This window comes from Micropterus salmoides, unplaced genomic scaffold, assembly GCF_014851395.1.
Source record: "Micropterus salmoides isolate LMB-PRFRI ecotype aquatic unplaced genomic scaffold, ASM1485139v1 Ms_hic_scaffold_14, whole genome shotgun sequence".
Classification (NCBI taxonomy): domain Eukaryota; kingdom Metazoa; phylum Chordata; class Actinopteri; order Centrarchiformes; family Centrarchidae; genus Micropterus; species Micropterus salmoides.
The window spans coordinates 22,266,202-22,292,804 of NW_024040485.1; the positions used below are offsets into that span (position 1 = coordinate 22,266,202).

Consider the following 26,603-nt stretch of genomic DNA (forward strand, 5'->3'; position numbering starts at 1 on the left):
TCATAGCATACTATACACTGATTCACTGTTTGTCCATTTTGAATAATACAGAAGGTAAAGAGCTTAAAAATTAATTGCATTTTAAATTGCAATCGCAATATTGAAAAAAAAATTGCAATTAGATTATTTTCCAAAATTGTTCAGCCCTAGTATCCAATCTTTTTTATAATGCTTTATTTTATGAATCCTGTAATTGCCCCAATCCTTTCCTAGTATGTTTCCTGAAGGAATTACCTAACTTGGTACTAATTATAGGAAAAACGGAGAGATGTTTAGTTATTTATTTTTTAGTTTTTAAGAAAGAACCAGGAAATTATATAACATTGTCCTTTGGTTGACCATTTTGATCAACAACTACAAGATTGGTTGACATGTCATTTTGTACTCCCATTAATGCACTCACAATGACTCCTAATAACTTTGGTGATCCCAATTTTTTATTTTTTTTATCTAGCGCCTCCATGAGGTTCACAATAATGTTTTTTTTTTATTGTTTGTTTTTGTGAAATGTTGGAACACTAATATATTGATTTCTAGACATTTATGGTTCCCAGATGATGTATCCTGATGATGATTTTCCACTAGCGGTTGACATTTGTGGTTTTAAGTGAAATGTCTCAGCAACTTTTTGGATGTATTACCATGATCCAATTAAGAATATACAGCTACATATCCTTTCCAGGACATTTTAGACTATTATGGGACTTACAAATAAGGTATTGATGTTTATTCATGATTAATTAGTTTTGTCACTTTAAGACATTTTTGCATATCAACTGGATATTTTCCAAAGTTAGTATGAGAGTATGAAATTCCTTCTTTGAGTTCCCCCAGGCTGTGTTTACTCGCTGAGCTGCGGCATAGTAAAATTATTAGTACTAAGACAAACCTGAGTTGTTAACATCTGGTTAAACTTTAAAAATATTTTCTGTCATTCTTGATATCTTTTCTTATCAGGTGGTTTATACACTCTAAAACAATGGTTTGGCCTAGTGCAGATACAACATGAATATTAAATATAAAAATAAAAGGTTCACTACTCACCAGAGGATGAATTGTTTGTCTCTTTTACATAATGAAAAAGCAAATGTGTTTTGTCTTTTACTTACTTTGTTCCTTTTATGTCATGGCAGAGCTACCACCATTTGTGCATGAATGGCAACCAAGATGTAAAACCTCGCAGAAAGTACACAAAAGATGTGTACTACTCTTCAACTTCTTTACAAATGGTTGTATCAGGAGACAATGAACCTCCTATATGTTTTGATCACAAACATGCAAACACCGATGTAATCAAAGAAAAAGTAGTGCAGTATGTGCATGAGTCAGTAATGACACCACAGAACTTTTTCAGGAGCTCAAAGGAGTATAGAGTCACAGTCCCGCTTCTGCTTCTCTTTTCACTGGTCACACTTGTCTTTCACGGTCAGCTTTGTGGTTATGCTGCAAAGCCCTCTCATTTGCACTGCCTGAATTTTTGTTTGCAGTTCTGACACAGACCTCTTGCACCAGGGAGTTGGGGGCACAGACACCCTAAACACGTAAACTTTAATGGATGAAATGTTCAAATGCTTAAATGTTAATACTCGTGTGGGGCTAGATTAACAGTCATAGCATCAGCAAAGTCTGCAGGCTTCATACTCTAAGGAACATAAATGCCTGTGCAAAATTTCACAACAAGCCATCCAACATTTCTTGAGCTATCTGAAGTGTTGCCAGCTTAGCTTAAAAATGAAAGTTTGTCCTGATGTGTATGCATGTCAGCAAACACGTATGTTGACATTCTGCATGACAGAACGCACAGGTTATACTGGAATAGTGATAAAGAAGCAGTGTGGAAATTAAAAGCCAACACGTTGCTATTATCAAAATAGATTTTATTCTAGACCTTGAAATCTGTGTAATATTACAACAGTCAGATCAGGAGGCTGCGGACTGCAACCATGTGAGTGAGAGAGAAAAGAGAGTACAACATAGGTGAGGGCAAAGACAACACAACAAAAAAACATGTATCTGCAAATTGTTATTTACATGTTCCGTGTTATAATACATCAACAATTAAATCCAGATTTTGTATTTTTTGTTCATTTTGTGTATGTAGCTAGAAATAAATCAGAATTACAAAAGTTTTGAGAAGTACAAAACCTTCAAGGGCTCGCCAACATAGCAAAGATAGAATCAACGTTAGTACTTTTGGTAGGAGAAAAAAATAGCCAACACTTGAATGCAGTGTAAAAAGCTTATCATCTAAAAACAAGACATTATAAAATACCATTCCACTGTCATAGACATCATTTGAAATAGTGTCTTTGTGGTACAGTCCAATCACTGCTGACTGTATTAAAGCAAACTTCAAAATAGTTTTTAGCTTCAGTACAAAATTTTTTAAAACAAGAGACATTCTGAACAAAACCTCTGAAATGGTCCGACAACAACGTGTGTGTGTGTGTGTGTGTGTGTGTGTGTGTGAAGCTGTTAAGTTATGGCTATGAGATGAGACCTGGAATGCCATGAAGTTGGCTTGGTTCGACTTTGACGCACCCCGAGGAGTCAGACAAGACGCTTTTCATCCTTATCTAAACCACTAGAATGCTGCACTTTCTGCATCAATTCAGATTCATCATTAAGAGCATTTTAAACATTGTGATGTGTCTACAGTGGCTGGAATAAACACACATCCCAGTTTCTCCATTTTTAGTCTAAAGTGCAGGAGAAGGACAAAAAAACACCCTTCAAAAGGACTGCCCTTTTTATTTTGCTATGACTGTTTAATGGTATTTTATAAAAACCCATTGCTCATGCTCACAACCCTGGTGATGCAGAAGAACATCACACGCTGTATTTCAAGCATCTTAAAAAAGTAACTTTAAAATCCACCCGTAGCGTATGAGTGGCATACAAAAGAATCTCCTGTGATAGCACAGATATATATATCTATATAGATATATCTATATCTATATATTATATGCAGATACCAAGTTACATCAAGTCATATGCTGCAAGACTGCTTTATTACAAGAAGCACAGACTTTCCTCAAAATGGCAACTCTGAACACTACAAACAAAAGCGCCATCAATCCGTGCATAGGCCTGAACACAGCCCGTCTCCAGAGTGTGTGTGTGTGTGTGTGTGTGTGTGTGTGTGTGTGTGTGTGTGTGTGTGTGTGTGTGTGTGTTAATGCTCGGCAACGACTGCCTGACAACAGCAATCCAAAGCAGCGACTGTCGTGTGTACTTCGGTCACCACTGGAGATGAAAGCCACACACGTTAGTGAAAGTCTGGAGGTTTTTAAACAGACTGCCAAACCTGCCAAACTGTGATATGAACTCCAATATCGTCAATTAGCCATTTCGGCTTTGACGTGATGCTAATATTGAGCCATGATTAAAAAGGTGCAATCAAAGACCCTGCGCCTGCAGTGGAAGTGATACTCCAGATGTCCTGCTGTTTAATGAGCAAGCAGGGGAAGGAGGACACAATAAGCAGGTGAACACTTAGTCTGATTATCATTAAGCAATGGTTAGAAACAAGCCATTAATTGAGGAACCAAGCACAATATGACTGGTAATTGCAGTTTTGGGCCCGTTTTCCTATCTCTCTCTCTCTTTCCCCTACAGATCCCAGAAGCTGCATTGACACTATAAAACAAGTTATTCCAGTGCCAACGTTACCTCACAACTGACACTAAAGCACAACCGTCTATTCGTAAGCTTGAGACACAGATAGAGCGAGCTCGGTGACGGAAACCTGAAGCCGATCAGTGTCGATGCCTTTCTGCCCAGTGCGCTGTTAGAACATGAGATCCGCTTGTTGTTTACCAGCTACAAAGATTATCTTTCAACCTAGAGGTTTTGAATTTTCAGAGCTCTATATTATTAACCTGATGAATTGGGAACCCCTGAAAACTATTTTTGAGGATAAGAGTTGCAAAACCAAAGGACAGTTCAGCCTTTGATTAACTGTTTTATACTTTGTTTTTTTTTTTAAATGTAACAAACCTATTGGATAAAATGAGCTGACAAATACCTAAATGATTTAATCTTCTAAGCTATGCATCTGCATTTGTGAACCTTGAGTGCCAAGAAGTGGATGAACAGATCTCCCAATGAACAGCCACTGTAAAAGACAAACACCCCCTGCCCCCTCTCTCTTCTCTCCCACCCAACATGTAATATAAAACCTACAGAGATCAGTGAAATCCAAATTCAAACAATGTCCACAGGACACCAAATGCTGACATATGCAATATGCACACACCAACAGAAAACAAAAATCTTCATAATTCTGGTACATAGGATAAAAAGAGGAAAGCAAGAAGAATCCTGGTGTTTTGGTTTGCATGTGATGGGTCCAACAAGTTTATACTGTATGAAAACAGAAATGTTTCTTCCTGCAGATCTGTGAGCAACACGTCCATACAGACCTGTTGTAAGTCTGACACATGCGTAAGAACTGCGTGTGGTGAAGATATGGTCCTTTCGTGTACATTTTGGGAGGGTGGGGGCTCCATTTGACTGTAACGGCGGGCCATGGCATCTGATGGGACTACAGCAGGACAGGCAGGGACAGTCAGTCATTTTGGCTATGTACACATTCGTAGTCGGTCCATGGCTCCCCCACATGAGGGTCATTTTCTCAGGTCTAATACACAAACCTGTAACAACAGGAAGAAGCAGACCGTTAGATGCAAGTTTCAGTCTCTGCCACATCATAGAGCAAGAACGGCTCGAGGGGAGGAGAGACCCTGCAGTGTGTTTATTTTACAGACAGCCGCCAAAACGGTTCTGTAGAGCCCCAATTCACAAACTGATTTGCGGCTGTGCACATTTCGTCCATGACTTCAAATTGTTGAGTATTTGAATGTATTTTGCATCATATTCACTGTAGCACCACAAACAAAAATGTTTAAAGGTGGGGTAGGCAACATTGGAGAAACCAGCAAGAGACACTAGATTTTGAAAGTATACAACAGAAAAAATCCCACAAACTTCGTGGGTCAGCAGTTTGGTGTGGAAGTTGTAAATAGAAGTCAAAATGTGTGTGAGTGGCTTCTACGGTCAGTAGGGATTATAATGTGTGTGACAAAGCGCTCATGCAGCACAACTCACCGATCCATCTGACGCGCTAGCTCCTACTTTGTCTCCTGTAGCGTTCCAGCACACCTCAAAGATCCCTCCTGTCCCCCGGTAGCTGTGGACTAAAGCACCCGTCTGAAGAAACACACACACATTAGCAATGGTAGGCAACATCTTTATCCTCTGTATTTATGCCACCTTTGTAATGTCTATAATAAAATGTCTAACGTTTATTACTGAGTGTGTAGGGATGGGGATCGAGACCCGGTTCCACAAGGACCCGGTTCCAAAATTTCTCAAAACCCGAAAATCGGTTCGAGCTTATCGATACTGCTATTGAGACTTGCAGGTCCTATGACGTAATGTTATGTCTCGAGCGTAAATTCGGTTTTATTTTGCAACACAATGAATAAGAAAATCATCAGGCTGCAGCCTCTGTCGGCTCCCACACGCCCACAGCGGCAGCAGAGCGAGAGGCTGTGCCATCGCGGTGGAATACAGTGAGGGTTAATCTCCAAACTACTGTAACGTTAGTTGATGACAGCTACGCTCGTTACTGTAAGTACGTGCAATAAAACCTTCGCAAGTAAAAAGACAATACTTTATCAATTCACCTGTCTGTAAGGTAACGTTAAACATGTAGAAATGGTTAATTTAATCATCTCTGTCTTCAGTATCTAACGCTAGCTTGGCATTAGCCAAATGTTAAAAACAAGCTAAATAGAAAGCTGTCTGTCTGGAGCACAGACTGGTCTGTAGTCTTAAAAACTCAGCTGCTGGCTGAGACAAACCAGCTGCTCCTTCTTCTACCTGGTAACGTCACCTGCAGCCAGCGAGAGAGGAAGACTGATACAGACTGATGTTATTCTTTCTGAACGTCACTCACTACTTGTGATGTCAGATAAAGTTATTGAGTTACTTTGCTGTTGTAAACATTAATGTTGCTGCTCTAGAAACAACATTTAGCTGTATTTAAAATATTACATTGAAAACAACCAGGCAGTTAATATGTACACTTTAATATATGTTTATTTATTGCAAGTGATATGTCATCTCAATATATAACGTTATCGCACATTGAATATTTTCCTCATATTGTGCAGGCCTATCTCATGCCCGCTGGGTCTGGTCTTACCAAATAAATCATCACTAAATAATAGTAAAGTATCGATAGTGGTATCAATAAAGAATCGTATTGTTAAGCAGTCTCAATAAGGGTATCAATATCAATAAAAATTAACGATCCCCATCCCTATGAGTGTGTGGTTATAATCGTCAAGTATTATCCCAGACCTGAGTGTTCCAGATGTGGACACACTTGTCGAAGGAGCCGCTGGCGAGGTGCCTGCCATCAGGGCTGAAGGCCACGCTGTAGACGGGCTCCTGGTGGCGGGTCAATGTGTGGATACACACGCCGCGCTCCACGTCCCACAGACGCACTGTAGAATCAAATGATGCGCTGGAGAAGGGGAACATAAAGTGAGCCAAGTGTCCAAGTCATGTGGCAAAAAGAATTACTGCCATTAAACACACCCGTGAGATACTGTATGTCAACAGGACATGACAGCTCTCATTAAAGAGACAGTAAGTGGTTGTAATCCAATACACTGTTAAATTCAACAAACACTTCCTCAGTTTACTAGCTCTCCTTTTTGTATGGGGGAAAAAAACTTTTTTCTACACAGCCCTGGCTCTGTAAATGGAAAACAAAGAAAGTGCTGTGAACCTTGCCGCACAACATTGTTCCAGCCAATCAGCAACATTTAGTGCTCGTGCACAGGAGTGATGTGGGGAGGGGTGCAGTGGGAAAAACAGTTTTATACACCTAATGTGCTGCAGGACTCCAGTCACTGTGAAGAAATAAAGATGGCTGAGAAACAGCCAAAGAGGAAAAGATCTGAAGAGTATAAACAGAGAAGAAAACTATATGACCAGGCAAGGCCGAAGGAGTTGGAGGAAACGCTGGAGAAACCTCAGAGATTTGAATTATGGAGGGCGGCGCTTCTGAGGGAGCGCTGAAGCGAGGGGTGTATTTGTTTAGCAGTTGAGTTCAAATATCAGCAATCCTTCAGTATAATCATTTACCTTCCTAAATTCCTAATTATCTTTAAAAGGAAATAATCTAATTAATCACTTGACTATGAATGAATCTATTTCCCCAATCTGAATTAACAGTGTTTCCCCTAGGATGGAGTTGTAGCAGAGGAGTTGTAGCATCTCTCTGAACAAATAGTTGGAAAGGCTAGAGCAGATAATAAATAAACAACACCCAAAGATCAGTCTACTGGGAAAGAACTACAACCATTAAGTAATTTGGTTGGTTATGATGCTCTCCACAGGGATTTTAGATTTATGGCACAGCCTACTTAGGGGGCATAACCCCCTAAAACCCTGTTAATATGACCTCAGAATCATTATAGATACAATTGTTCATATTTGCATTTTGTGTCTTTATTTTAAAGATTTTGACATTTATCTGTATAGACATTAATATAAAAAAATAGGCAACATGAGAAACGACCTCCCTTCTGAGGTGCATTTTATTCGCATCCTCATTAGCTTAAAAGGAGTAGTTTGCATCACTAATTTGCTCCGGTCACCACCGTCCTTTCTTTTCCTAACAACCACATTTTCAGACTCATCTGAAAACTGAAAAATGATTAAGGATGTACCTGTCTGTAGGCTACAGGACAAAGCTGTAGGATACATCAGTTTAGTCTAAGTTAGTACCTGATTTTCTACCAGCTACCAGTTACTTTCTATAAATTGACTAAAGTTACATGGCAGCCAAAGGTTGTAGCCTTCTGTATAAGCTTTCCTGCTCAGCTGTGCAAGGGGAGGGGAGATGTTAGCTAGCGCAAACAGGGTTGAGCCTAGGGTGGGGTAATGTCGGCAAAATTGCAATCAGCCAACGGTATATTTTTAAGACCTTTTTAAGACCACTATGAATGAAATTTAAGACCTATATCAAAACATCAAAAAAAGAAACATACAAGGAAATGCAGTCACAAAAATACTTGCAGAGTAAATAAATGTATTCAAATAAGGATCGAGTGATGTTTACAAAATTGGCATTGGACAATGTCAACAATGAAACACTGGGATGGACGATGACATTGATAAGCTAAATTATTAACAAGCTGGGATGAGGTGCACCTGCTGCCGTGAAAAAGGATCACGGGTGGAAATATCCAGTATCGAGATCTGTGTCTTTACGGTGACTTTATAAAACATAACCTGCTGCTGATGGAGAAACTCAGGGGAGCAGTCAGGGAGACAGAGAGAGGTGGGGAAAGCCAGTGTGTTTGCAGTGAGAGACCAGAGGTAAAGGGGTGTGTGTGAGTGCAGGTAGAAGTCGAGGCAGGTGCAAAGCAGGTACATTTACAAATAATAGAAATGATGTCCATGAGGATTAAAACATGCTTTCACAGGGTGATATAATGTAAAAAATTAAGATGGTATTTTTATGTTGGGGGTTTGGTGGTCATCCCCCAAGAAAATTTTTATGTTTTCCAATCAAGAAATATGCAATTCCACATAATTTAATAACATTGTTATTACCACATCTGTGAATGTGAAGTAGGAAAATCAGGCGCAGATTTTAATAAAGTACACCTCAAAAGCTAAACTTGCTAAATAAGTCTACTGGATTTGAATTATAACCGTTACATCTGGGAAAATTCATGTGGTTAGTTTGCTCTCCACAATGATTTTACATTCATGGCACAGCACCAAGCTGTTTTGAGCCTCACCACCTTGTAATGGCAGGAAAACACTATTAACATGACCTCAGAGTTATTACAGATAGGACTGTTCATGTTTGCCTTTTTGTGTCTTAATTCACTGCTTTATTTATTTTAGAAATTAAGATAAAAATAGGCAACATAAGAACCACCTCCCTTCTGTATAATTACAAGCATTTCATTTGTACATTAAAATCCAAAAGAGTAATCTCCTCATTAGCTTAGAAGGACTAGTTAGCATTCCTCATTTGCTTTAACGTTACTAACCTCAGCTCCTTCGTGGTCACCACCGTCCCGTCTTTTTCATTTAATTTAATCATCAAGATGTACAGTACAGAGCCGTACTCTAACAACTTTATGTTGCTCTTATCCTTCGCTCATTCTTTGAAGAATGAGGAGGGAGACAGCCATGCGTTGAGTGTTACCGTAGCTTACTGAAAATCATTAATAATCGTGTGAAATCTTTGTTGCGGCGCTCATTAAGTAGCAACAGTAGGCTTCAGATAAGTTGGTAGCGACTGGTTTTAAACAAGCCCTAAGCTCTGTTTCTCTCAGGCAAGAGTCGCTAAGAATAAATCCATTTTATACCTGTGGTACAATCAAAAAGAGACTCACGGCAATAACACGACAACTGCATGGTGGTCAACACCACAGGAGGAAAAAACATTCTAAAGTGCTGTGGGAGCATTTCAATGAGCATTAGAGGTAGCGTTACATGGACGTTGAAAAATTAAAAACGGTTCAAAATTATTTAAGACCTAGAACACAAACTTAAGCGAATTTAAGACTTTTCAAGGCCTTAAATTTTGATTTTGAAATTTAAGACTTTAAGACTTTTTAAGACCCCATGGAAACCCTGATTTAAGTATCCTGATATCTCCTTGTATTAAAGGGAAAATATATTATTTACAAAGAAATTTTTTTTCTTCCACACACAGTATTTGTGTCATCTTACCTCTATAACTACAAAACTACCCTATAGCATATTAAGTCCAATGACACAAGCAGAGTGAGGGTGGTGTTCAGGTGCTGCTTTGTGGTCTCACCTGGCCAGCATGAGGTTGGCGTTAGGGTTGTTGGTCCCGGGGCCTGTGGGGCTCCACTTGATGGTGTAGATTTCTTTACTGTGGGCCTGGAGGTCATGGACACACAAGTCCTGCTTCATACTCCAGATCTATACCAGAAAGGAAGAGGCCTGCTGTTAGTATGGCTTTTATTGCGATGTGCATAGGCACATTCAATTGGGAATTTGTCTGATTAAGTGCTTCTTTTGAAGCCAGTTTTTACTTCTGTGTCGGGTCTAGGCCATGGCTGACAGTGTACGCTGTGTGCCTTTATTTATACCTGTGCATTGGTGCTTGCGTCGCTCTGCAAGTACGTCAAAACGCTTGTTAGTGCTAGGGTTTCTATGTTCCACTGTGTTCAGTTTCTTCTTCTTCGTTGGTGTAGGCTACTACAAACAATGGTGTCTGAAACTGAGCAGATCATGTTGGTGTTGGAGCTGATTGTTGTTGAACAGCAGTTACTTTTGGTGAAATTGCTAAACCAAATGAGTGAAGGCGTCGGAGGAGATGGTATGTACGACCTTGGAACTGGCTGAGGCAGAAGAAGGATAAGCCGAAAGTGCGTAGGAGGAAATGCGATGCTACCAAGCTGACCAATCACAGTTCTTACGGTCTGCGTCGCTGGGACGTGTAATTGCGTTGTTGGGGAGGTGTGCTTTAGTCTAGGGCATCAGCTACGTGTCGGCTATGGTGTACCTACAGCGTAGATTCTAAGCAGAAGTATAAACTGGCCTTTAGCCATTAAGTGATAAGCACTAACTCTGCATGTTCTGTCGACTGACCTTCAATGTCATGTCATCTGAGCAGGAGGCCAGCAAGCTGCCGGTGGGATCCCACTTGATGGCGTTCACCTCATTCTATAGTGAGTAAGATGAGTGTTAGAAAGTAAAATAAAAACAGCATATTTTACTGTAAATTACTTCTGTTATGTCAAGTGTATTTGGCCAGCAGAGGGTTTCCATTTCCCTCCGTCAGAAAGCAGCGCTCACACAGGAGTCTTGTCTTACCGTGTGTCCCTGGAAGGTCTTGACAGGTCTGTCCTGACCCAGCTTACACACATGGATGCACATATCTGTGCTGCAGGAGGCAAACGTGTTGTTGCTCTGCCAGTCTACGTCCAGAGCAGGTGCTGTTGGGAGTCAGAGACAGAGCTTATGCTGCTGCAGCAGTGAGGTATGTAGACATGAGGAGAAATGATAACATGAATATGGTGGTCTGAATATGAATTTCTAATAGCCACATATGATCAGATAATTATAAACATTACTCTAACTCAGCAGTTCTCAAACTGGGGGATATCAGGTCATGACAGAAAAAGTTTGAGAACCACTGCTCTAACTGCAGACAGTTGGTTTTAAAACAAAAACATGTTTTCTGCATATTCATTTAAGGGTAAACAAACCAAATAATGTCAAAAAGCAGAGACGTAAAGAGACGTTGGGTTCTATATGTAAGTCACAATGTGTGAAAGACGTCATGACAGAAAAAATATAAATATTTTATCACTAGGGCTGGTCCGAATGTCATTTTTTGGCTTCGAAGGTTTGATAGTAATTAAGAGCGAATAATCTACCTCTCTGTACCTGAGAGTCCAGAGTGAGAGAGTCTGATCTGAGCAGGTCCAGAGCAGAATCCGGGAATAGTTTAGCCAGATGGGGGTCCAGTGATAGCAGAAGGGATTTGAAAGTGCTCCCACACAGCTGAGGGTTTCATTTTGTTTTCTCTTTGATGTGAACTGGAGCGTTACGTTCACTGTTGTGTGCGGAGGTCAGGCGCGCGAAAAAAAATCTCGGAATTGAAAATCGAATGTGTACCCAACAATCCAATATTCGGGTCCAGCCCTATTTATCACTATGCTCTTACTGCAGCTCAGCAAATGGCAACATCTGACAAAAAACAAAAAGACAGTCATATGGGATAATCCAGCCAGCTCCTGTCACTCACCCGAGTGGAAAGGAAATTGTTGCTTTGCCTCTCCCGTGTGGGCATCCCAAATAATTGTGGTCTGTGTTAAGAAGGAGATTTTCATTATTCATGCTAAACTAATATCGTTTGTGTTTGGAAAGCAATTAACATAAAAATAAAAAAAAAAACATAGAAAAGGTGTTATTTGAAAAAAATACAGAAAGTCACACTCAGGTCAACTAAGTAATGTGAACATGTTGAGGTAATATGCAGTTAATACATCACAAACACGTGAGGTCTTTTTATACCTCCAAGACATCAGCACTTGGGCATTGTGATGTATGCTAAAGGTGACACTGTATGTCCTTATACTTTAATGCACTAGATGGCAGTGTTGAACCGTATTCAGAAATTGTTGTCATTTTGAGACAGGACAAGAGCATCTCAATCTGATTTTTGGTGGCATCATAAAGCAAACAAACTATTCACAGCTTATTATAGACTGTAGCCCTTTGATGTATTTCAGCTGTGTGAATTAAAAGCAGTAGTAACTTTTTTGGGCCACTTTAAGGGCCATAAAAACAAAACAATGAGTTGAAAGATGATAAATCAATCCATGCAGCTAAAGAGAAATGCAAAACATTAACATTATATGTAATATTGATGATTGCAACTTTAACATCCTAGAAAACTTTCATTCCTGGAAAACTACTTACCACTACAGTATGTGGTAAGGTGTTGTATACTGTACGGATTGTTAATCCCCTTGATGAAAACTGTGGTTTGTGACATTGGCCTACATAAATAACACTGACCTGACATTTAGGATCATCCCTCACTGTGTTACATCCCACCTCAACATCCAGTTTCAATGGGAAATATATCACATTTTAGTTATGGTAGCTATAAAGACTGAATAAAGAATAAGCTCTCAAGGTCACGCCAGATGCATTTACCAAACTTATTCAACTTAAAAAATAATAATAATAATAATTTAAAATCCAAAGCCAAAAATCAACGTGCCTTACCTTGTCTACACCAGCACTGAGGATGAAGTTTCCTTTCTTATTCCACTTCAGTGCAAATATAGGACCTTTATGCTGACCCAAAGTACTGGCCAGGTTACCTAAAAAAAAAATGCAACACAGCTTAGAAAGAGAGCAGGAACATTTTCTTGTCCATGCATCCTTGCAAAGGTATGATGTAGTACAAGGTAAGAATCTCACCGTCTTTTGTCCATATTCTAGCAAATCCATCATATGAGCCTGTTGCTAGCAAGGTTCCCTCACTCTGAAAGAAAGAGACGGTTCTCATTAGTTTCAAGTCAGTTGAATTTAATCATTCGTTTTATTTGCATATTCTGATTCAGGTAGAAGTGTGCCTGATTTAACAGGTTATATTCCACTTTGTTAATTAAACGAAGTTTTAAGAAGTAAGTAGTTAATGACCGATAAAATATTAGCGCTGATTTAGCGTTGCACGCTGACTTGTACTACACAGTGAAAAAATTGTTTGAAGCTGAGCAGCATAAAAAGGCTTTTTTTGAGTCGCAACGATATATCTGGTTGGAAGAAATGCCTTTAGCAAAAGTACTGTTCACAGCCACGCACACATACACACCCCACGAGATTAGATTACCAGAAACTGCACTCAGTGGAACAGACACACAATCATACTGTTCAATTACACACACACACACACACACACACACACACTCACATTCCAGTCTAGTGAGGTGACGTCTTTGTTGCTGGGCACGTCCTGGCCGCCTTCCCGTATGCAGTGCCTCAGAACCAGCTGGGTTGATCCGCCTGTGCTGTTCTCACTCAGGTTCCAGATCCGTGCTGTTGAGTCCCCAGACCTGCACGAGTCAATACACACATACGGACACACAGACAGACAATCAACAAACATTAGGCACCAACATAGCTTTGATTCTTTAAATCAGTACTGAAAATGGTATAAAACTGACCATCGTTGCGCTTGAGTAGGGTTGGGGTTTGAAAGCATTTTATCGAACCTGAACCCAGTATCAAATCCGAAATCTTTTTAAATCCCTATCAAACATTTTCACATCATCTGTTGAGGAAAAAGGAGAAAGAAATTTTACAAGCACAAAACTCATTAATTGTTATGGTTTGTGTGGATGTTTGACCTTCATACAGCCCCTCTTAAATTACGGGACCGTGCCAGAGGTAATTGCATTTTTCTTCATTTTCATTTAATTTTGAGGGGTATGACCATGCTCAGGAGCAAGCAAGACTGCTGAATATACAGTATATGTACCTAGTCCAATATGCGCCCCTGTTGGGTTCGCTACTTTTATAAACGAACACTAAATTGCTGCTGTAGGCAGGAGAAAGTTTAATGACATTTAAGAAAGACGACCAAATACTCTGTGCCTTGACTTAGATTTTTGTTTGCAAAATTAAATCACTTCTTCCTACTGACAAAGGCGTTGATCCATGTGCTGTGATGGAAATTAATTTAATGGATTAATTATGGCTATGGGTAAGGGCTTTTTTTTCTCTGTTAGACAAAACCAATCCTGACATGGGCGTCGATGGAGCAATGCACTAATTCATACTACACCTATTTCCAACACATTAATAACTTCCTTTAGTCCAGATCATCTACTGCTGGTTGGTCTGATAGAAAGTGACTTGGAAAGAGGGGGCCAGCTGGTGCATCTTGTCCAATAACATTCTTTCGGTCAGACTGCTTAGAAAGGTAGGGATCTTTCCTGAGCCATGTTCACAAACATACTGGGAAGCACAGGGGGAGATGTAAACGGTGGTTTCAATGACAGGCTTTGTTTGTTTTGGGAACTAATACAGTTTGACCCTCAAAATTAGGGCTGCACAATTTGGCCAAAAATGTTATCACGATAAAAAGTTTCATATCTTTCGATGTCTATAATTATCACAATAAGTATCAAATCGTTATTTATTTCGAGTTTAAAGGCTGATTTTTGCTCCTGAGTTAAAGTTGAAGAAACCTGATGGTTAATTGTGGTTTAAACTCTTCTTTATATTCAACACTTGAAGCCAAACAGTGGATCACTTCACAAATCTGAGGTAGAACATACAAAACATTTATGATAAAATCTTTGTCAACAAATATGCATGAGTAAAATTAAGTAAAAGCTTTTTTCAGTCCTTTTTCCTCAACAAAATAAACATCTTATTAAAACATTAAGTCCTAATTCGTGTATGATTCAAGTGAATAAAATCAAAAATTTATTGAACATTTATTATATATTGTTATTAAAAAAATATTGCGATAATTATTGTTGTTTTACTGTCCAGCCCTACTCAAAATTAAATGAGAATTCAGTGAAATGCAATAATTGTGTTTTTGCCTAATCAGCTAAGAGGTGCATAGTGTTCACAGAACCCAACCCTACTCTTGAGGCTGTCTGCCAAACAACAAGTAATGCAGACTGCTAAAGACGGTGAAACTGCAACAGACTTCTTGGTTTGACATGCGGCACTTCATGTCCGCCATTAATTAACCCAAGAATACAAGGCCATGCTCAACAACAGACCCCCCCCTCTTAGTCGACTGGTCCATCAGTAGGATCTTGGTTGACTAATAACTACTTAGTCAATGTGTTTTACTTCAGTAAAGCCTTCAGTCATTCATTGTTACTGGAATCTCCAGCCTCACAGTAATAATGTGAAAAATGCTTTGCTCTTTAATAAACACTTTGCACTCGTCCGGAGTTATAATGACACTGAAAAAACAATGACTTTAATCAACAAAGATTTGTTTACTGATTACAAGCATACTCTGCTCATATACCCAAGTTCATCTTTTTTTAACTCTATAACTGTTGTTATATTGAGAATTACCAATAAAAGATAAATTAAATTAGCTCATTGGAGGTCCATTTAGGTTAAGCAAGTAAACCTACTCTTGGCCACAAAACAAGACCAGAGGGACTGCTGTGCATTTTCAAAAAAAATGCATTACTCAACTGTCCCAGTAAGAACGACACTTTTCCATACTATTCTAGACGCTGCAAGACCAGTACAAGAGGGGTGTGGAGATACTGACCCGGAGGCGAGGAGGTCGTTCACTGGGTTCCAGGCACAGATAAACACTTCGGATTCGTGTCCCCTCAGGACCATGGCTTTACTCTGAGGGATCTCCACGTCCCTGTCCACCTCCATCATCTCTGAGTGGTGATCTACAGGAATGAGGGAGAAAACAAACCCTTTAACTAAAAGTTTACAGTATTCTTTAACTACTGCCCTAATGTTCTAAAGGTAAGGGGAATGCAACTGTTATTTGAATTTTCGAGGGTAATTATATATAAACAAGATGTGATGAATCACCGCTTCTAGTAAAATAGCCTATTACTTTTGAAATGAATAACCAGTGTCTGCCCTCACACAGGCTGAGGAAGAAGGTGAGAGCCAATCAAAAGTCTCTACAAGTAGAATGGTTTCTATGTTCCGCTATGTTGACTTCTGCCAATGAGCTGGCTAACTTCCAGTTTAGCTCGCCGCTAACTTCAATGGAGGTAAAATAATAATTGCGCGCCTCTTCTATACTTTCCAAATGTTATTGACCAAATTGATCAAATATTGATCAATGAAACAAGTCATGTGGGGGGTGTCAAAAGAAAGTTCCCACGGTTGTGTAGCCGATTGTTGGCCACTAGTAAAACTGGTTTCAAAGCATGGAACACTTCCTGGGAGCATGAAGGAAATGCGATGCTACCAACATGCACAATGAAAAATGTAGTTGCACCAGTGCAAGTAAATGGCGTGAACACTATCCTGAACAGCTGACAGCGGTGGAATTTAAGAGCAGGCTGTGCTGTTGCACAAAGTTATTGAGCCCATGTAAAACACAGCACATTGAGAGCTACGGTTGAGAACCCTTGAGAACCTGAATCTACCCCTCAGTAGCACTCACTAATTTGATTCAGATGGATGGTGTGTTATAACATGTTGGGAAGTTCTGAGCAAGAACAACCACACCACATATTTCCTTTGACGTTAAAACAAACCACCAATAGTATGCTAGGTGAAGGTGAGTGGAGACTGTGCTATACAGGCAGGACAAAATGAGGAAACACTTGTGCGTGTAAAGAAAACACCAGAGTAGCTTCTTGTAATGCCAAGCAAGCCACAAACATTTTACACAAAACAAAATCCCAAAGTTGTACTGCAGCTGTCATGAGAAAAGCAAACAGAGCGCACACATACACAAGAATAAACAAAGACGGTCAGTTTTAACTCCATGCAATTACACTGCACTACATCCAGGGTCCAAAATTAACTTTTTGGCTCATCTGGTTTGTTTTTAGTATGCAAATTCATCTTTAGTATCACTTTAAAGAGATAACATTGGATTTACTTTTATTCTGAACTTTATAATAAAAAAACAATTAATTACCTTCATGCCCTTAAACTTATACTGTTCTTACACTTCATCATCAGAGATGTATTTGTCTACCGTTCTCAAAACCCTGCTCACTACAATCACTATGCCGTGTGTGATGCAGGAGACAGAGGTGTAGGGGTGTGTGTGTGTGTGTGTGTGCCTGAAGGGAAAAGCAAGGTGAGCAGATTTAAGTAGTTTGTGAGGAAAGACTAAAACAAAGAGGGGAATCAAGCAGTATTAAAATGGGGAAGTAAGAAATAACCTAGTATAAATAGGATAATGTAGTCATTCTGTGGGAAACACTGCAGTGACATGTCAAATCCCAAACAGCTTACACAGCATCTTATAAACAGGACACTATTACGTCAAGACATTTAACTAAATAACATAAAACGTTTCTAGAATTTGTACGACCATTTGTTTTTCACCCGAGCGCTAGAAAACACATGTTAATGGGCAGATTCACAGATTGTTTACAACCATGAGCTAGCTTACTGGCTAAGGTGTGGGATCCGTTTTCCTCCCCGTTGGCAGCGCCCTCTCCGTTCTTGGTGCTTCCCTGGGGCCCTGTGCTGCTGCCACTGCCTGCCGCCGCCTGCTGCTGTTGGGCCAGCTTGTCCCTGTAGGCCTGCTGCCTGGTCTGGACAACATCTGGCATCACAGCATCGATCAAAGACAGCGACTCGATGGGCCGTCCGTCAAATAAGGTCCCGTCCTACGCAGGCAACATATATTCACTTTATCCTTCAGATTACCCAACAAATTCACTGCAATGCATGAACCAATAGACAAACTTGACCTCTTCTTGCCAATGTATTGTGCGGTTACACTAATTAGTAGTTGACAGTTTAAAGATGGAGCCTGACCTCATTGATGCTGACTTCAGCCTCCACATACTGCAGGCCCTTCTGGATGATGGAGATGAGGGCAGCAGGGGGAACCAGGGCTCCATTGATGTTGGACTGGCTGATGTGGCTCTCTATGCCAAAGGTGAATGCTGAGTGGGAGAAGCCTGGAGGAGGCATGGACCATTTGGAAAGTAGCCAAAAGTCAAAGTCCGCAGAGAGGCAAGAGCCGTATATAATGCAACATTCAAAATCTTTTTTTTTTCCAAGTAGGATAATCAGTGATATTCACAGCAAATACAACTGCACGCAAATAAGTATTTGCCAAAAAGAAAAAACAAACACAAAATAAAAAATTTTTGTAATGGTGTGCTCAAACTTAAAGCAAATCCAGCGTTTTGCACGGCTTGATTACATACAAAGGCAATGCAAAGATGCGAATTCACTGCCTGGAAGATGCGTTTGTTGTGACATTCGCTGGTTCTCTCGAGTTAAAAATTTTCAACTTGAGCGAGATATCTGCATGACGCTATGTTGCGAAAGCCTAGTAGCGGTGAGATTGTCCGGACGTCACAGACGGCTTCAGAGCGCTGTTTGGAGTGGACCAGGCAGAGCCGGGGAGTGACATGCCGCTAGCCGACAGAGAGCTGTTAAACTACAGGGAAGTGTAGAAGAGACAGGAGCAACGCTGCAGCTTTTGGACAAATAAACACCCGTAGTCGGGCTGCATTATGGTCTGACAACTATGCCATTTACCCGCAGGAAGAGCTCAGAGTTAACTGCTTTTATTAAATTAGCTTTTTACTTTAGTTTTTGGGATTACAACATTCATTTATATTCACTCAAGCTTCTCAGAAGCTAGCTTCCATGCATTTCCGGTTCCACTTTTGTTGTTAGCGTTGGTTGGCACCCAGAGCTCTTTTGGACTATTACTTCTACTACTACCACTAATAACCAGACAAAACTGGACCTTCGCTGGAGAAAGGAAAGAGAGGAAATTTAACTAACTGGTGAGTTCAGAACATGTGTCATGTAATATGTGTAACTTTTTACTAGCTATCGTTGTACTTTACTGTGAACAAGTTAGCATAGCATAGCCTTGATGGATCCGAATTTCATTCAGAAAACAAACGTTTAAAAAGTTGTTATCCTGCTGACTTGCTGACAGACCTGACAAAGCATGACTTCATATGTCTAACGAATCGGCATCATATTGTAGTTATTTCAGCATCAGTTTGATCTCTTTATTGCAATTAAATCACAGCAAAATGTTTACTTTGGGTTCATACAGCTGTAGTAATTGCGGGTTGTGTTTATTCGCGTTATTGCGTTGTGTGTGAACACTTGGCAGTTGACCAGCGATATAACCTGTGCAAGGAAAACGCTTCGAGGATTAAATTTGCGTTGTATGTGAACACACTGTAAGACTTACCTGACTCTTGCAGGTATCTGTAAACCAGGAAATTGACCTCATCACTGCTTATGCTCATTTTTAGTCCTGGTGATTAAACCATTGGGTCAGCACAGGATAGGAGTCTGTAAAAGAATAGAGAATTGATGGTATTACACAACATAGAACTGAGCTGAAAGGAGACTTCAGTAGTATCTTCAAATTATCTTCACCACTCAACTGCATTAACATCACACAGAAACATAAACTGATAGTAAGACTTGCAGGGCCACTGAGCCAGGTGTAAAAGAGTGCCGTCTCTGTCTCACACACACACACACACACACACACACACACACACACACACACACACACACACACACACACACACACACACACACACACACACACGCTGGAGATGGTATTACACTATGAGCTAACTACCTAGCTCACAACCAAACTGGCACACACAGTGAAAACAGAGAAGAGGAAGAGGTTAAAAAATGCATCACCCTGCTTGACCTAGATCTTGCGACTTCAAAACAGAGAAGTAGGCAAACACAAGCTGTTATCTGCCATTAGATAAATAAAGATGTTTCGTTCCTCTCCACATCTGTTGGCTGCAAAAGCCTCCTGGCTCAAGGCAGGCACCGGTTTCCATTCATTAACCTACAACTGGAAATAATTACCAGCCGTCTTCATGAGGCAGACTGGGCATGTTGGCCTAGAACGTCTGGAATAGATGGAGTTTAAACCTCAGTAATAACAGATTCTACAGTGCTTGCGTCGGGGCTCCATATTTATTCATGCAGATCCCGCACTGTTTAAATGGGATTGTGGAAATAAACAAGGGTTCTGGACGAGGGACAGAACCTGTACTGTTTCTGTCATACCAGGCCGCTGAAAGTCAACACGTCTCATGCCGCATCCCAGAGGCTGAGATCGAAGACCAAGAGGTCTGGAATCTAGTTGAAGCCCTTCAGCTATCCCTAACAAGATGGTCATAAAGTCCTGATAGCTAGTGTTTCCCACACTAAAGCACCAGTACTCAGTAAAAGGCTTGTTAAAATCAGAACATTTCACAGAAGACTTCAGCAATAAATAATAATCTTTCATCATACAACACAGCATGCTTCCAACAAAATGTGCTTTACCCACTGAATCATAATTCCTAAAGATCCGGAGCGGTGAAGTAGCTGTCTGTCAAACTAAGATTGGCTCAAGCAGCTAGAATGGACAGCTGTAAAGATACTTAGATTTTACTCAATGACATTTAGGGCTAAACAATTAATCGTTTTCAAATCAAAATTGTGATTTGAAAGAACACGATTAGCTAATTGTGAAGATGGTGATTAAAATGTAGGTTAATTATATAGCACATATGATCCATTTTACAGTCATGCAGATAAAAAAATTCATTCTGTTGTCATCCTTGTGTAAGAGAATCGCTCATGTACATTTTAAATCAACAAACGAAACTAGAGGAAAATGTGGGATAATGGCGTCAGTAGAACAGACACAGGCGGTGGGTATGCCGCGAGTTTGTCCAACATCAACTCACACTTAAGTGTTTCAGCAGCGGAGCGTTTAGCTTGCCCAACGTTCTTCATACTATGTCATATTGTATATACTGTATACCAATACACCTACCTCAGGTCATAGGTCTTATTTATTTTTTCCAGCATCTTTTGCACTATGCTCCATCACACTGTGTACATGTATGTGTACCTGTATATCATATCCACCTTCAACATGTACATAATGAGAATAATAGTTTACTCCTGCATCCTTTGCACTGTGATCACTGCACTATTTGTCAATATGTCTATATTATTTTGTTCAGTGTGTATATTAGTGTTGTCTATACTGTTTATTTTATTATTATTTTATTGTTGTGTTATGGTATTTTTATACGAGTAAGCACATCATGAGCTGATCCTGAGTCAAATTCCTCGTATGTGTACACATACCTGGCAATAAAGCTGATTCTGATTCTTCTACTATAGTTAAGTAGGCTACATAGTTAAATTGTTTCCTTTTTTTCTGTTTTAACTGTGTGTGTATATATAAATAGATTGGCAGTGAAAATTGAACTTTAGCTAAACCTTTTTTTAAAATATCCCCAAATCAATCAGCCCTAGTGACATTAGTCTCACATAACCAAAAGTCCAGACATGAGCTGCAACGATTAATCGATGAATTGTCAACTATTAAATTAATAGCAGTGTTTCCCAGACATACTTTACTTGGGCAGGCAACCCAGGTATAGTAATGGCCACCCAAGTATATCTGGCGACCAATTTTAGCATTTTGCAGGGAAACATAGAGAGAGTTGTTATTCATTATGTTACAAAACGCGGATGTGGTGGATATTTTATAAGCACGGACCAGGTAAAGTGACAGTGAACACACCTGTACAGTTGTCATTTGATACCACGCTGGTTTCAATCGTTGCAATAGGCTTCATCATTAACAAGCCTCCTCCATATGCGCCGCACCTCCAACTGAAAACTGAATCGCGAGTGGAAAAGTCCAAAAGACGACTTGTGTTTCTTTTTGACAACTTTATAAAACATTGCCTACTTTTTAAGAAAAAAAGTCTCTCTGATTCCAGCTTCTTAAATGTGAATGTTTTCTTCTTTCTTTACTCCTCTATGACAGTAAACTAGATATCTTTGGACAAAACAAGACATTTGCGGGCATAATATTGGGTTTTGGGAAACACTGATTAGCATCCCCCCCCCCTTTTCTGACATTTTATAGAACAAACAACTAATCAATTAATGGGGAAAATAATTGACAGATTAATCGACCATCAGTTATAAGTAGTAAGCAAAATTCTCTTGGGACTGATGAGCATTAAAATCAAGCTGTTGGTTCTTTATAATTATGAATACATGTGAGTGATGTTAAACGGGGTATCAAGTGCATTTAAATATGTGATTTAACATGCATGAATATTGAGATTAAAAACTTAAAAATCATTTGCCCTCACTAATTAAGTCTTTTAAATTATAAGACATAGTCTTGGTTGGTTTCTATGTCATACTTTGCCTTACTCCGTCCCAAGATTTTTAGTCTCCCTTTCTGCCACCCCCTTAAAGCAGGCGTTAGACCTTCAAAAATCATATTGACAGACTTTGACTCACTAAAGGTGTAGAGAGGCATCGCAATGCAGACGTGGAAGATTCTGCATCAATTCAGTGACAAAAATTAATCGTGAGTTAGCAGCCTACACAAACTTATAGCCTACTTACGTTGATTGTCCTAAATATGTAAAGTTATGTTGTAAGTTACATCGCTCGATAGCATCGAAAGGTTGGCAAACGTTGGGCTACTGTTACTTTTATATCTTGTGAGATATGGCAGAGATCAGCAGCGCATGATAAAAAAATGCACCCATTATTTTAAATGTGGACATCTGCGCACATTTCGGATTTTATGAACTTACTGGGAATCACAAACTGGACAAGACGCACACTGTGTGTAAAACCTACCTGACAAAAATGTTATATTTTGGTAATACAATGAATTTAAAAGAAACCACGTTAGCCATTTTCACCCTTAGTCAACGTCTGCAACCATGAAGAATACAGCGAGCGCAGCTACTAAGTTGAGAATTGAGGAGGCGCTGTCAACAAGCCATCCAACTCTAAGAGAGATTTATGTACTGAGTTGGGTCACACAGACACTGGTATTGAAAAGATGCAGCTTTTTATATTAGAGACTGTGAGACCTGATTTTTTAAAGCACTTTATAAATAAAAAGGGAGTTCAGATTTATCTGACTGCTTGTATTAATTGATGAGAAAGTAGCCATGTGCAGTAATATAGAAAACTGAGAATGCGATACACCGAGAATCATTGAAAAGTGAATCGCAATTGTAAGTGATTCACACCTCTATGAGTTACAATGACCACCCACCAAATATTCCTACATAGTTAAAACTAAAAAACAACAAACAAATGTCCACTCAAGAGACACCTACACTATGGAGCTACAATTACACAAATTATAGGTGCTCAAAGCCACAGTTTCAGAAATGTTGTTCCACAGTTGCACAACTATATTTTGAATAGCATCCTATATGATACAAATTTCAACCAAAAACCAAAGTGTACTCAACCAGTGAAACGCTCCACCAAACCTTGAGTATTGTTCATCCATACAGCAGTAGAACCACCACACTAATAAAATTACTCGGGCCAACATTACCCCAAAGCAACAATGAAATAATATGCCAACAGTGTTGTGCAGCCTTCATCAATAGGTGTTGGTTCATATTAATTCCTGCTCTAATAGGATTATTCTTACAAAGAGCTCACTTTCTATTAACTGAAGTCACAACAATCACTTCTCCTGCACGTAACCTCAGCTTACTGTTGAAACAACAAGGCGTGCAGGATATTCACTGCGTTTACAAGCAAGCCAGCAGTTCTAGTGGTTACCGATTAAAGTTCTTGATTACTGCAAAAAAAAGTTGTGTAAACAACTGGGTTATTTTATACATTATACGTACATACGTTATACATTTGAGAATGCATAATTTGTTAAACAAGCCTAATACTAACTGTTGGTCTTGACTGTGTCATTTCTGTACACCGTCCTCCCATTGGTTTGGATACAAAGCTAAATTACAGCCACCTTATTCTCTGTATGACTCCTGACATATTGCCATAGCAATGGGATCTTCCAGACAGCAATGTAAGTGTGCAGGTTTAAAAAGAGGCAAAACAAAATCTAAACACGAGGACAAAAACAATAAAGGTGTGACAATAAACAGTGAGATACACTACCCATATGAACAAGATCTTCAGATGCGCAGCATAGCTCCGTTGTCCTCGGCAACACTTCTCGGCTCCTGCAAGAAAAAAAAAAAAACCTGAATGCACCTCTTCCGATTCCTCAATTATAATTAATCACATCTACATCTTTATTAATTTCTTTGAATCGCTTGCACTCAAAATTCTCCAAAAATGTTGAGTACAAGTGATTAATTCCAATTAATAGTCTCCTTGGTGTGCTTTTAACATTTCAGACCACCTCCCACCATTTACTGTTGTTTAGTAATCTGCCCCGACTTTCTAAGTAATCCCTAAGTGACACTTCCTGCACATGTTATTATGCGTTTACATCTTGGTTAAGCAGCACAAGAGTGGTATAGGTCATGCCAAATGCTCACAGGAGTGTGTTTCTTTATCAGTGCTGTGACAAATTACCTTAATTAGATTGGACATTCAGGCAGCAGAGTGTCAGAGAGTGGGTGAAAAGGCAGCAAGTGGAAAGTGTTATGAATAAAGGGGCGTGTCACCAAACAATGAAAGAAACTGGGTCAACAATGTAAAAAGCCAAAACAGCCAGTGGATATTTGTGCTATGCATGGTGTAACTATCCATGAAGGATAGTATTTTAAAGGCAAGTATTTTTGTTTGTTGTATAGAGGAAATTAATTACAGTAAATATACATTTTAGATGCTTGCCACCTACAATATTAACAAACATCTAATTTCTGGCACAGCATCCCCAACTGGGGCCATGGATTGAGGTGTTTTAGTCTGTTTTGTATGCAGCAACATTTAACTGCGCAAGTCAGATGATGTTTTGTCGACATTACAGAAGAAAACTCGTGTATGTGGTAGTTGGGCCCGGTTCAGCTGCCCTCCTCAGGTCAGATTGATTTCGTGCTAGTTAATACCTGCAAGGTATGTCACCATGTTAATCTGTCGGTAACGTTAGCTAAATTAGCCAGATAGCATGGCACGCTACTTGCTGAAATACATTGCCCATCCCCCACACACGGTGGCGACACAAACTACAGTGTGTATGTAAATCAACACGCTGTTAGAGGCAGGTTAGTCACTAAACAGTTTGTGCCGATGAATGACTTAAAACACACGTTTTCCAATGTAAGGCATGTCTGAATCGAATAACGTTACCCCCCCCCCCCTTTTATTACTGTATTGCAACTCTGTATGTATTGACTACATTCATTTAAATCACTAAGGTTACTATAATGCAGTATGTAATGGTGGGATGACAATTGCCCACATACTGAGTACACATACTCACTAAGTGGACTTATAGGGTGGAAATGGGAACATGCTTAATCGGCTGTAGACTTCAACATAGTTGTCAAGTAAGCTAACCTACTATGCGCGTCTTCTTATTTACCTCCCAAACTAATTTCAGTAGCACTTATTTACGACACGTTTAGACGCGGTACCCAATTTGCCATGCGCTAGGTAGCGTTAGCTCAGTGGCTAACACGCGAGTACCATTAGTTTTGCGTTGGCGGCGGCCAGACCCGTCCTCACACATGCCAGGCAGGCAAGGCGGTCCAAGATTTCATTTATTTGATGCAAGTCACCAACAACAACCAACTACCAAACCAACGCAGTTAACACTACATGGGTTCGCGTTGTTTTGAATTACTTTATGTAACAACTCACTACAACAACGTTGAGTTAGCTTCTTGGAAACAGCATTTCTGACGCGTTACCGTCAGCTCGCTAACGCTAGCATGCTATGCTAATGACAGTGTTGCTATAATCTCGTACCTACTTGGGTAAAAACCTTTCAATTGACGAAATCTTCCACAGTTGTTGTGTTCAAATCAGACCATGTTATCTCTTTAATCGACTGCAAGACAGGTCGTTTTCGCACATATATTAAATGTCGTTAGGTTATAATATTTAAAGTAAAGCCAGGCGGTTAGAAGCAGCAACGGCTACAGACTCGACACAGTGGAGCGACCTGACATGCAAAAATGAGCTCACTGTAACTACTGTTGTTTCAAAGCGCCACTCTGTAAAGCTCAATTTAACGATTAACCCCTAACGACGGCGGTGTTAAATATATTCACTGCCTCCTCGATCGATTAGGGCAAAGTTGGGTGGGTAACTTATGCAATATGTAAGCTAGCTAATAGACCTATATTCATCATAGCCTTGTTTCAAATATCTACCCAGCGTAACTAACGTTAACAATACAAACGATAATTCTCAACTAACCTATTTTCCAAAAGCACCAGAAAAAAACGCCGTGATTTGTTAAAGCCGTCCACAAGCGTTGATTCAATATTGGCTCCTGGTCCGTTTGACAGGTTCACAGCAAAATGGAGCCACGTTTCCTCGTTGAAACCGACCAATGAGACGGAATAAGAAAAAAAAATGCCGAGGCCTCT

The 26,603-nt window shown here is 39.8% G+C and overlaps 1 protein-coding gene across 3 annotated transcripts; it reads right to left on the reverse strand.

The window, feature by feature from the left end:
• Positions 1–1,860: 1,860 nt before the first annotated feature.
• Positions 1,861–26,603, reverse strand: tbl1xr1b (tbl1x receptor 1b). Of its 3 annotated transcripts, none has more exons than XM_038718435.1 (16): positions 26,431–26,603; positions 24,217–24,281; positions 19,463–19,566; positions 18,052–18,197; positions 17,681–17,900; positions 15,848–15,980; positions 13,508–13,649; positions 13,015–13,078; positions 12,817–12,914; positions 11,828–11,888; positions 10,891–11,012; positions 10,666–10,740; positions 9,866–9,993; positions 6,370–6,535; positions 5,110–5,211; positions 1,861–4,655 (listed from the first exon to the last, which is right to left on the reverse strand). In XM_038718435.1, the coding sequence occupies exons 3-16, from the start codon at positions 19,518–19,520 to the stop codon at positions 4,629–4,631; spliced, it is 1,542 nt and encodes a 513-aa protein (XP_038574363.1). In that variant the 5' UTR covers positions 19,521–19,566; positions 24,217–24,281; positions 26,431–26,603; the 3' UTR covers positions 1,861–4,628. The 3 variants fall into 3 exon arrangements, with proteins under 3 accessions (XP_038574363.1, XP_038574360.1, XP_038574364.1); XM_038718432.1 differs by lacking the exon at positions 26,431–26,603 and adding an exon at positions 25,982–26,183; XM_038718436.1 differs by lacking the exon at positions 26,431–26,603 and adding an exon at positions 25,978–26,183.

Bases quoted from the DNA above. Each gene is read 5' to 3' on its own strand.
- tbl1xr1b (XM_038718435.1), bottom strand. From the start codon at position 19,520: ATGAGCATAAGCAGTGATGAGGTCAATTTCCTGGTTTACAGATACCTG. The intron at 13,079-13,507 runs GTGAGTGTGTGT...TCTTTCTTTCAG, and splicing joins TCACCTCACTAGACTGGAAT to AGTGAGGGAACCTTGCTAGC. The intron at 6,536-9,865 runs GTGAGACCACAA...CCCCTTCTCCAG, and splicing joins GCCAACCTCATGCTGGCCAG to CGCATCATTTGATTCTACAG.